This window comes from Cricetulus griseus, chromosome 7, assembly GCF_003668045.3.
Source record: "Cricetulus griseus strain 17A/GY chromosome 7, alternate assembly CriGri-PICRH-1.0, whole genome shotgun sequence".
Classification (NCBI taxonomy): Eukaryota; Metazoa; Chordata; class Mammalia; order Rodentia; family Cricetidae; genus Cricetulus; species Cricetulus griseus.
Genome location: NC_048600.1, coordinates 121,785,030 through 121,797,322, shown reverse-complemented (window position 1 = coordinate 121,797,322; position 12,293 = coordinate 121,785,030). Strand labels below are relative to the sequence as shown.

General features: G+C 54.8%; 1 protein-coding gene across 2 annotated transcripts in view; it reads right to left on the bottom strand.

The window, feature by feature from the left end:
* The window catches only part of Axin2 (axin 2), a 29,349-nt gene extending 17,390 nt beyond the window's left edge, over window positions 1-11,959 (bottom strand). The window contains exons 1-3 of one of the 2 annotated variants that reach the window (XM_027425832.2): window positions 11,792-11,959; window positions 8,257-9,196; window positions 802-942 (exon numbers count right to left, since the gene is read on the bottom strand). In XM_027425832.2, coding sequence (XP_027281633.1) covers window positions 802-942; window positions 8,257-9,071 — 956 coding nt within the window. In that variant the 5' untranslated portion in view covers window positions 9,072-9,196; window positions 11,792-11,959. Of the gene's footprint in view, window positions 1-801; window positions 943-8,256; window positions 9,197-11,159; window positions 11,597-11,791 lie in introns of those variants that run through there. The other variant, XM_027425831.2, reaches the window with a different exon arrangement.
* Between the last annotated feature and the right edge of the window lie 334 nt (window positions 11,960-12,293).

Below are 12,293 nucleotides of genomic sequence, written 5' to 3'. Positions count from 1 at the left end.
GCTGGAATCAGAGACTCTAGGTCGCTACTATATCCCACCCCCCACTGTGACACTCTTGGAGAACTGACACTGGCTGTCCAGAGATCCCTCTAACTTCACTTCAAATGACCTGAAACTCAATGCATAACCTTGCCTGACAGTCTACTAACCTTACCGACCACTTCAATGACTTGGGTTGCTTTTTTAAAAAATCTATCAAAGTCATCTGTCAGCCAAAGGCCTGAGATCAGACAGGACTATGGAAGGCCCCTGCCTAGTGTCCCCAGCATCTGGCACAGACTTGGGACTCCACCAACATTAATGGCCTGAGTGATGCCCACTGAAACACAGGCATGTAGGCAGACTGCAAGTGCTGGCCCTTCAGAGAGGCTTAGCTTTATGTCCCCTGCCTTTACTGGCCTTTTCTCAGAAAGCAAGAGCAAAACAAAAACAACCTTTCTAGTAAGGTCCTGTGTTCCAGCTGCTGGTTTCTCAGCAGTTGCACTTGGCTTGGGGACCAGCCAAGTGATCCTCCCATAAGCACAACCAGGATATGGTTTTTAAAGGTAAGAAACCCACAGACACCCATCTTACCCTCCCACCGTATACTCTGGTTTTCCTTGTGTGAAGGCAACACCCCAGCTTCCCCTTCAAGGCTCTCTGACCCTGACCACCACACCACTCTCCTTCACCTGTGTCACGCCCATCCCATCCCCTTCCCAAAAAACCAATGTCCACTCACAGAGATGGGTTTCCCAAAGCTGGGAGAGCATGAGAGGCAGACCCCCAACCCCATGTGTAGGAGGGAGACAGGATACTTACACGCTACTGTCTGTCATGGACATGGAGTCATCAGTCAACGCGTCGCTGGATATCTCGCTGTCATTGGCACTGGTGGCCGGTGCAAAGACATAGCCAGAACCTACATGATAAGGATTAACCGGCTCGCTTCTCTTGAATGACCTATGGGAAGAGTACAAGAGGAGCATGGTCACTGATCCCCACCAGGAAACCCGGGCCATCAGGTGACCCCAGAATAATACAGTGACCAATCAATCCCACATCCAGTCTATGCCAACTTGCTGCCCAGGTCCAGCTGCAAACCTGGGCAGACGGCCACAAACTGAAGCTTGTTTATCAAGGGCTCCCCTTGGAGGGAAGGCAGGCTGGGTTCCCAAACCCTTAGAAGATGAGGGGTCCACCAGAAGAATGATGCAGGGACTGCCAGGGAACACTACCAACTCAAAACACATACGGAATGGCAGGAACTGACTGCTCTGGGGCTGGAGACCAGGACTGCGTTCTAAGGCTGGAGACTGGGGTAAGAGCTAAAAGCAGCTGGTAGATGGATGTCTTTTTCATCCTGGTCATTGCATCCAAGCCTGACTCAAGAAGCCAATTCCCCAGACCAAGAACATGTAAGGTATCCTAACTCCTGTATCTGAGGTCTGTCAGCCTAGTCCATAGACACTAACATATAGAGGCCAGGGGTGACCTTCCCACTTTGACCTAGGCCTACGGTAAGCCAGGCAGATGGGACTGTGCCTGCCTGCAGTGCCCTTCCCCCCACCATGGCTTTCCTTCCCTCAGGGCTGGTTAAGGCACCAGGACTGAAATGAGCAGCTGTGTCAAGGCAGGCCTGGCCCCTCCTCCAAGGGTCTCCAGCCCCTTTGTCTTAGTGGCCTGTAGGTCCCCCATTTCCCTCTCTTGATCTCCTCCTAGAACAACCAGTGTGCCTGTCTCCTGCTGGGCTGCATTCCACTTGTGTCACCAGCCAAGGACTTCTGTTAGGGGGAGGGGAGACAGGTCAGCAGGCCGCAGGAAGGGTCTCTTCCAGGGGTCAGTCAGCCTCAAGTCACAGGAAGCTTCGTTTACCAAGCCCCTGGCATAGTCCTTCCTGGGGCTCAGCTGGCAACTGGCGGAACCTGGAGGGGAAAGAGCTCGGAGAGGAGCCACACTCCATCAGCCCACAGCAGCTGCTCTGTAAAGATAGCTGTGGGACTGGCAGAGGAGAGAGACCTAAGAAAGGTCATGGTCAACCATCTGCTCTTGTTCACCAAGCTCCTGTCCTTGCGCTATGCTGGGCTCTGGTCTTCTGGCACCCAGGTTCTGGTCAGGACACATCACGGTAATGTAAGGGCATAAGGGAAGTATTTGGGTACCACTGAAAGCCTGCCAAATCACAGGTGCTGTCTTAGGCAAGGGGGTGCCACGCCCATTTTCTGGTTAAGGCTCTTGGTGGTCCCAAGCATACAGTAGCTGAACTGGTGGTCGTGGCATGGGTGAATCTTGCTATCAATCTCTTTCTGCCTCCTATCAATCACAAGATACTTTAGAAAGTTCTAGAATCAGAGGCAGGATATGATGGAGAGTCTTCTAGCGAGGCTAGCTCAGTGACAGAGGGAACCAGGCGTTTCATGTCAGATGAGCAGGAATTTGAAGAGACTCAGGACACTTAAGAGAATACAGTGGGCAGAAACGACTGCCAAAAGCTCTCTTCTGGGTAAGGAGAGGGTGGATTCTAACCAGATGGACTAAGACTAGTTATACTAAGATCGGTCCAAGGGCCAAGCACTTCCCTGTAGGGCCAGAGTCGATCCAAACAGGTCAGAGAGGGAGACAGCATTATGCACAGTAGTTACTAGCAGCACATGGGGCCCAAGGGGACCACAAGGTTGAGCTGAGGGGAGGGGCAAGTGCAGACAGAGGCCCATTAGGGACCGGTTGTCCATTCTGGTGAGGGTCTCAAGGGGGGCAGTAGAGCTGGAAAAGAACATGGGAGTGAAGCCCCACTGTAAGCTTCCGCTCTGGCTGGGAGCCCTGAGTGTCTCACCCAATCTCCCCTACCCTGAAAAGCTGATACAAACCCAGCGACCAGGGGTGGGGGACCTCCCTGCTCCCCCGGCACCCAGAACAGGGCTGGCACACCATGGTCATGTGACAGCTGCTGCCCATCATCTTGAATCTCCACAGTCATCCTGAGGGACCTGTGGAGCCTAAGCATCAAGACTGGAGACTCGGTAGGAGTGGACAGACACCAGCTGGGACCATGGTTCTGGCTCACAAACAGAAATGTCTAGGAGTGCAAACCAGGGGCGCTGTGTGTGAACTGGCTGTACACTTTTGACAAGCTCCTCTAAACTACCCCTAGGCCACTGGCCCTGCCCTATCGCTGCCTCCCAATACTTTTGAATGAGAAGTGACTGCCAAGGCCATCCTCGCCTGTTCTTCATCGTATGCGCTCCATTTGGGGTTCCCAGGCACCAAGACGGTGGCAGAGACTGAGAGCTTTGGGAGGCAGAGAACACTGAGGGGTGACCAGTTGCCCTGGCACCCTGGCCAATGAATGAGGGACTCACAGGAAGAGAACCGCTATCTGCTCACCATCGCCCCTAGAGGCTGAGCCAGAGGCAACAGGCAACACAAATCAGAATGAAGACAAGACCAATAAGGAGCATGGAGGGGACAGACAGACCAGGTCTTTAAAACAGCCTGGAGTCCCCGTTGCCTCGGAGAGGACTGTCTGGTAACTTCTCCAGGGTCCTCTCCTGTCCTTGGGAATTCAGCGGTATGTATGGTCCCTATGCTCATGATAGAGACAAAAGTCAGAGGCTTGTGTTGACTTTGCTGATGGACCTACTAGGCAAGACACAGCTCCCCTAGGTGTGGGGCGCTCCCTGAAAAACAAGTAATTCAAACATGGCCGCCTGCCTCACAGCTCACAGCTTCTAAAGGCCCGGGCAAGGCACTGGAATGGGGGAGGGGGTACCCCAGTAGCACTCTCGGTATGGAGAGAGGCTGTGTTCCCAAAACCTCTTCTACCTTCTCCTGTAGTATTTAGCATGGTATCACAGCTGAAAGCCTGTTCTGAGTCCCAGACTGTGTGCTCTGTAGGGGTACAACCCATCTTCACAAGTGAATCCCTAACACCAAAAGCAGGGGGGTGGCCCATGGCAGGAGCTCCAAACTTGGCTGAGCCTCCTTCAAAGACCCACATCCATCAAATGGGTTGCTGAAAAGGTTTTGAAGAGGCATGGCACAAGATCAAAACAGCCAAAGCAGGCCTTAAATAGCATCCAAACACCTTCCCTCCCCTCGGCCTTGCTATCTTGTTGGTATTAACACATGAGCTATGTCTAAGATCTAAGACTTAGACTTCAGCCTCCACAGGGAGAAAATGACTCAATAGAAATTCCTTCCTCACCACTGCAACAAAAAAGGATACCTAAGTAAAACCGTGTGTGTGTGTGTGTGTGTGTGTGCACATACACATTCACACTCCTTTTGCACATGGCTCCCAAAATAAACTTACCTCCCTTCACTTCCAAAATAGAAGGCTGCTGTGTGATCACTAATTAGAAATGGAATACACTACTCTTAAAATCAGCTGACTGCAATAAACCGCTTGAATTTTCCTACAACCATAACAAGGCAGGGACAGGGTGGTAGGGAGACACAGAAATTAGTTTTTACGTGCTTAGAACTTTCTCCAAAGTGCCACGTAATTTTAAGAAAATGGATCAGAGCTGTCTTTTTGTGATAACTTAAAACGGGGGGAGGGGGAGTACTGGGAACATGCTACCTTAATTGAACCCAGATGATAACTTCTTCAGGAGGGCTGTACTCCTGGGGAGTGTGGTACGTTCAGTGTGAGTGCGAGGTGTGTACCCACGGGCCACTCTGCCACTGAGCAGGCATAGGGCTTTTAGTTGAGAGGTAACCGAGCCTCCTGGGTCCTTGAGGGAAGGGAAGTGTCTACCTCTTTATCTCTAGGAGATGTTGGGGCCACCTCTGCTCCACCCCAGCTGTGGAGAGCCAAGAGAATCCATCCAAGGACTTCTCCCAACAGTTCAACAAAAGGAACCCATTTTGAAGCTGACCTAGGGCCTTCCGTGAGCCTTTGACATTTTACCGTAAGGTCAACACCCTCTTCGACTAGCATTTTGGGAGGCAAGATCAAGGGCTGGGCGGGCAGTGAGGGGTCAGTGTCTTCTGTAACCAGGGGAAGTTTGACAAGTGTGGCTGACTGAGCCAGATGGGTTCACTGGCGTTTTGTCCTCTAATTACTGACCAATGCTCTCAGCATATCTTTCCTATGGCATCATTTTCTTTGATAATTGAAGCCAAACTTGATTCCAACGGCTTCTCGAAAAAAATGGGCCTCATCAGCGAGTTCTTTCAGAGAACAGGAAACACTTGCAGCCAGCACAGGGCCATCTGCTGGGCTCCTGGGATTTTAAGTCAGGCAAGAGCAGAGGGACTAAGGGGAGGCAGATGAACCCCCTGCCCAGAGTCAGGGCAGAAAGAGTTACACACAGGGAGGGATCTTTTTGTATGCCAACACTGCCTCCTCCTTCTTAAAATAAGTGTGGGCCTAGCACCTGAGATCACAGCCCCTGGCTCCACACTTAACACACCCCATACTGGGCAGCGGTTGGGGTGGGGGTTGTTTGTGTGAGGGGTTAGGACACACGCTGCTCCCACCACCAGGTCACTTATACCCCTAGTTATTTATAGAGACCATCAAAAGCCCAAGCATCCCACTCAACCAGGCACAAACCAGAGCCCTTCCCCTCCAAGGGTAATTTCTGCTCTTCCGCCTCAACTATTTATATTAAACCCGACACCAAATCGGTAAGGCTACAAACAAGTCGTTAAAAACTAGGTTCCTCTGAGTGCCCACATAAACACGGGGCTTGCAAGGCTAGCCAGGGCCTTGGGCACCCGGTGGCCAAGAAGACTCTGGGCAGCTGAGGCAGACAGGCCCTCTGCAGGTTCAAGCTGTTTCATTCACTCTCCTGGGTCACTTCCTCGGCTCATCCCACAGCAGGGTGAGTGGCTAGCAGATGAGGAAGTGAGGGAGACTCAACTCCAAGGCACACTGGAAAAAGTTCCAAGAGTAGCAAAAGTAGAGAGGCCTGGGAAGGAGAACACCTCTAAAACATTACACTGAACAACGGGCTAAACCCCCAGAGTTGCTATTTAAAAGGGCTATGTGTTAACTTTGCTGCCCTTTTCAGAGACCCAATTATTATCGGTAATTACACTAATTATAACACTTAACATCTTTTCAAAATGTTTCCCTTTACAAAAGGCTTTCATGTTTATTTTGATCCTAAGCACAACCTCGGGACATAAGGCAGGAGAGACGGTGCCCACCTATCCCACAGATGGCAACATGAAGTTTTGAAAAGTTTCGAACCAACCAATGCTAAGGGCTAGGGCTGGAACTCGCCTTTCAGAGATACCGTACACAGACCAGGAGACACACAAGCTAAAAAGAAGTAAGGCCATCTGGATGTGTCTTAGACTATATTTTAGGATGCCCTCGTTGAGACACATGGGCTTCATGGAGTCCATGTTTCATTCGGACTTGACGGTGGGAGAGAACACACTTGCTGCAGTGTGGACACTCAGGAGGTCCCTGAAGGGCTGTGCTGCATGCTTTAGTGACTTCCACGGTGCCCCCAGATCTCAAGTGCTTTGCAAACTGAACACTGGTTAGATCCGAAATGACGCCTCTGGGAAGAGGTGAGCCAAAGCTTCGCCTAGGCTGCCCACCCACAAGGAGAAGCCAGGGCAGAGCCTTGCCTGGAGGGTGCTTTCTTACAGCCAGCATCCAAAACCACACTGTGCTATTTACAAAGGTGACACTCTGGGGCTGACACTGAAGACACAGAAGATCCTCTGTCAGAAGGCCACTGGAGAAGCAGCCTTACCGCAGGCCGTAAGGAGTCTCCTCACTGGCTGCCAATGCTGGAGGGTAAGAAGGCCAGTAGCAAGGTTTACCTACACGCCCCTCCAATGGAGCAGGGCAACAGATGCAGGTGCCTGGATGCACCCCTCCAGCGGCCCCAACAGCTTCATGCAAACAGCTTGGCTCTCTACAAGCTCAGGGGCACCGCAACAACTCCCTCCTGAGATCCTACACTTGGCCTGCAAAAACCAAGCCAGTTCCCTTTAGGTGTAGACCAGAGAACTGAAGTGTTAAGTTCACTCCCAAAGCTGCAAGAGCGCCCTCTGGTGACCGGAGAGCAGGCCCTTCCCCTACTTAGTAGCAGTTAAAACCTACATCACGCAGGACGCAGACCTAGCTATGGAAACCCAAGAGGCACCAGGGCAGCAATCAGGGACATGCCCCCTCCCGCTACTGCGGGACACTGGAGACCACGCCCCACAAAGATAGCGAGATCTCCAGAAACCATGTGTAGAACACATTCTGAGTCCCTGACACAGAGAAACGCACGGGGACAGAAAAAAGCCATACATGCAGACAGCAATCCAATGTTACCCCACCTCCTGCCCTGCACGTCACAAGCAACAGCCTAGAATTAAGAGTGCATTCTCTTTGGGACTCTCTGGAGAGGCGAAGGGACAGAAAAACTCATTCTAACAGGAGGTTCGAAGTTGCCTGCAAAGGCCAAGAATCTTGAGACTTGGCCAATCTATAATGGACTGTCTGTCTTTGAAGCTTTAAAAAGAGAAAGTGCTCCGGAGGGCCTGGTCCTCCCACACTTCTCCATCAGCACTAAACAACAAGCCATCAACTGAGGTCTGACCCTGGGGCTCAAAGCATCTTTAAGCTGAGTGAATAGCCCAGTGGACTCTAAAGGGAAGGTTCCTTCATATGAGGAAGCCACAGGGCTTTCCCCGTTAGTTAGTTAGTTAGTTAGTTAGTTAGTAAGTCTACCTAATTCTACAAAGAGAACCACAAACTCGGTTGCTAAGCCAATCGCCAGCTCTTATCTTGATATAAAAGTTCAAAAGATCCCACCTACCCCATTCGAGGATGCACATGTTATTTCCTGTGTCTCCACAAGCCAACTGCCCCGCCCCCAGCCACAGTTAACTCTCCTTTGATGATTAGTGGTTAAATGACCCCTCCCCAAATGGGTGCTTAGTGGGTCTGGTGACTCAGGGGCATCAAAAGCTACTACATTCGTGTTCTTTTTCTCCTTTCCTCTCTCTCCCTCCCAGCAGCCCAGGATAATAAGTAACCACATTAATAAATACTGCTTGCCACTGTTTGAAGTTAGCATTGGAAGGCTGCAAGTATTCAGCTGTGAGTACATTCCACCCCCCCCCCACAAAACACAAGATCAAAGGGTTTCTACTAGCCAGAAGAAGTCCTAGCTCTCAACCAACCTTCATCAGCTTCCGAAGCCTATCCGCCCACCTACCTTAACTGAAAACATTTGCAAGGCTAACTCATCCTCCAAGTCCTGCCCCACCCCACCCCACCCCACCCCCACCTCTTGACCTCAGCCAAAGCCTTACCTGAATCCATTTTCAACCGTTTCCGTGGATCTCACACTTGCTGTGGCCCTCAGAGTTTTACTGGACAAGCCAACCACAGTGGGTGAAAGTTTGCACTTCAGATCGGCGCAAGTCCACTCCTCTTCTTCATTCAAGGTGGGGAGGTAGCCACACAGGACCTTTAGGCTCCCCAATCCCCCAGTACTCATGTAAGCTGTGTTTTCTCCCCCACTCCTCACATATTCGAGGTATATGTCCGAAGTCAAAAACATCTGGTAGGCATTTTCCTCCATCACTGCTTGGACCTCAGTTTGCGCCTGGTCAAACATGATGGAGTCGATCTGTTGCTTCTTGATGCCATCTCGGATGTAGGTCTTGGTGGCCGGTTTCAGCTGCTTGGAGACAATGCTGTTGTTTTCAATGTACCTCTTATAGATTGCTTTGGCTACTCGCAGAGTTTTGGTATCCTTCAAGTTCATCTGCCTGAATCCATTACAGGCAAACCAGAAGTCCAGGGTATCCACACATTTCTCCCTCTCCAGGAAAGTCCGGAAGAGGTAAGCACCATCCTGGTCGCCCAATAAGGAGTGCAAAGACTTGGTCCACCTGGTCAGAGGGGAATCAGGGGAGGCCCGCCCCTCGGGCTCCCCCAGCCCATCTTCATTCCGCCTAGCATTGGAGGAGACAGGCATAGGTTTGGTGGACTGGCCCTTGCCCACACTGGGCTGACACGGTGGGGTCTCCCCTTCTTCCCCCGGAACCGGGGGCCTCGGAGCATCCTCGCGGAAGCTGCTGCTGGGATCTGGAAGGAGAGTCACTAACACAGCGCTACTCATGGTGAGAGAGAGCGTCTAACTGAGTTTGGATTTGTTTTGTTTTTTTCCTCCTCCTTTTTCTTCCAGTTCCTCTCAGCAATCGGCTTGGTCTCTCTCAAGTCAGCAGGGGCTCATCTGAGCCTCCTCTGGAAAGAAAAGGAGGGGGGGAGGTGGGAGAGAGAAAAGGGTATTGATCTAATCAAAACCAGATCTACCCAACATCAAAGCAAGAAAGTAAACAGGCTTTTCAACTCCTCAAATTCAAATCAAGCAACCCAGCTATCCGCGAAGTGCTCATCTCAAGTATCCGACGCAGCTTTTTCAAAGACGAAATCTGAGCTCCCCACACACTTTTTTTTTCTGGGGAGGGGTGAAGATTCGGAGGGAGAAGGTGAGGCAGAGGGGGGGGGGACACCGGAGGTGTAAGACCTTCCCCACACCTGCGGGTCCCAGGGACATTCAGGGTAGCCCAACCGGACCCCCTCCCACGACAACCAGAATTCGCACGCCAGCCAGCCAGCCAGCCGCGCGGATGAGTGCAGGTGAAACCAATTTCTGTAAACTTCCCCACTCAGTTCTGCACAGATAACTCAACCTCTCAAAATGCCCTTCCCCGGCATCTGGTTCCCATTCCCCCACACACACCCTCCACCCCCTCCTTCTGCGCTCCCTGGTCCCACTTCTTACAGAAGATCCTCGCCCGAAAAAAGCCCGGCCAGCATCGGCCGGAAGGGGCTCAGGGTCCCCTGAATTCAGCATGCATCCCCAGGTCCCTGATGAAAATATTGCCTACACTCAAGACTCTCCACCAAGAACGCGGCTCAGTCTACACCTCTTGTCTTCGCTTTCCCAAAGCAGAAACCAGTTCACTATGTAAGAGGCTTTGATCTTCAAACTTTGAAAGAGAGAAGAGAAACCCCGAGACCCGCCGCCCCCGGCCCCCCCAATCCACCTCTTGGAGCCGCGAACCCAACAAAACCGGATCAGAAGGCGTCTCACGCTACTACAGCCTGTGCCAAGAATCCCAAACTCCACTGATCCCAAGTCATTCTTTCTCCAAAAGAAAAGAAGTCTTATCTAACCAATAAACAAGCTGCTCTCCCTAGCCAGGGAAGGATCAAACTAAGGAGGGCAGGGGCGGGCCGGGGGGACCGAGAGGAACGCCAGGCCAGCTGCTCGAGACCCCGGGTCTGGATGGATGCACCTCGCCCCAGTCCTGGACCTCCAGCCGCCAGGCTGAGCACAAGCCCGCGAAGTGGCGGGGCCGCGGGTAATGCCGCACACCCGGGCCCCGAGGAGGTGGTGCGACGCCGTTACCTGGAAGATGAAGGCCGCCAAGGCCGGGCTCTCATCTCCTCTGAGCCCCTCCGGTCCCGTCCCTCCCCGGCCCAACTGCAAAGGAACGCCTCCAGAGTCCCGGTGCGCAGTCCACCAGGAGCTCGGGAAGGGGGTCACTCCCAGGCGTCAAGCCTCTCAGAGGTTCCCGCAGAAAGGCACGGAAAGCAGCCGCCTAGTCCAGAAATGGCGACGCGCGGAGTCTCGGCCTCTCCGCAAAAGGGGCGGCGAGGAGGAACGCGGGGGACGCGAGTGCCCCGGACTCCCGCCGGTCCGGCGCTCAGACTGAGCCACCGCCAGCGCTCCGGGCACCTAGGCGCGGACCCGCGGTTGGGAGGGGGAGACTAGAGGGTTGAGAAGTGGGAAGGGGCGGGGGAGGGGTGGGGAGGGCAACCGGGGGGCGCCACCACCCTTTCATCCCACCTTCCGAAGGCACTCGCGTGCACACGCACACCCCGACTCATCCACACCCGCGGCGACTCGACCCCCGAGGGCGAGCTGCCCGTCTCCGCCTCCGACCCCGACACCACTTGGAGAAGTCTTCCCGGACTGGCCCCCTGACACCCCGGGCCCCGCTCTGGGGAGGGGACTCCGGAGCATCGCGCGCGCAGGGCCGCCCGGCCAAACCCCCCGGAGCGCTGGGCGCCGAGCCCGCAGCTTCCCCTCCGCGCCGGCCCGGAGCGCGCCCCGAAATAGCCGGCCTGCCAACTTCAAAGCGCCGCCCCGCACATCAAAGCGCGCGGGCCGCCGGACCGCCGCGGCCTCCGCACTCACCATTGATCCGCTGGCGCACTCCTCGTCGAGACCTCGCAGGCGCCGCGGGCAGGTCCCCGGCCCGGGTCCCCCGCTGGACTCGCAGAGGCAGCCCCGGGCCCCCCCCGGGCCCGCCCGGGCATGGGGAACATGGGGAATCTCGCGGAGGCGGAGGAGGGGGTGCGCAGAAAACAACGATCCCGAGGCGAGAGCAAGCTCCGCGCCGCCGGGGAGGGGAGCGTGCGCCCCGCTGCCCCTTTTATGCAAAAGATCCGAGTGGGCCTCCGCCCCCGCCGCGGCCCCTCCGGCCCCCGCCCGGCCGGCTTTCAACCCAGGTCCTGTTTCCAGCAGTCACTAGGCGCACCAAATGTCCTCCAGGCGCTTCCAACAAAAACTGCGCTGTGGATTTAACTGTGCACTTCAAAGGCGCGAGCCGAGCGCACGGTCCTGGAAGGGAGGTACGCGAGCCGCACCCGGGCCAGCCCAGCGCGCTCCTGCGCCCCTCTGGGGGCCATGCAGCCTGCACCCCTCTGCTTTCCTCCACTTGCACCCTCCCGCCCCCTCCCGTAGCCCCGTACCCCGCTGCCAGCAGCCCCCGGCCGCGCCGAGCTTTCTTGGAAGCGGTTGCTCCGGGACAGAGCCTCCGACCCCACCTTTTACAGCAGAGCTCTCCGTTGGGGAGGCGGTCGCCTCGGCCTCCGGGTGGCCCCGGAATCCATCGCGATCGGGGGCTTATTTTTATTTCCCGGTTCTCGGGCCGTTACTGAGTTGCCAGGACCTTATCAAAGCACAGCCGGCTCCAGCCGACTCCCCCGGGCCGGGCTCAGGGAGCCAGTGATCCCGCCGCGCCAATCACAGCGGCGCTGGGCCGGCCCGCGCCGCCCGCCTTAAAGGGACAGCGTGAGCCCGCTCTGCCCCGCCCCGGCCCGGCCCCCGTCGCACACTCGGCTCCCGCGTTAACCCTTCCTCAGTCCTTGGTCGTCCCCTGCCGGCTCCCGGCGGCCCCGGGGCTTTCTTGGCCTGAGTTCTGATTTCATCTTTCAAGTTCTCCGGCCTCTTTGCTCCTGCCTCCTCCCCCTGCTCTCGGGCTATGGAATGCCAGTTCCTTGTAGCTCTCTGGCCATCTCAAGAACTGCAAGCAAGCAGAGAGTGTCG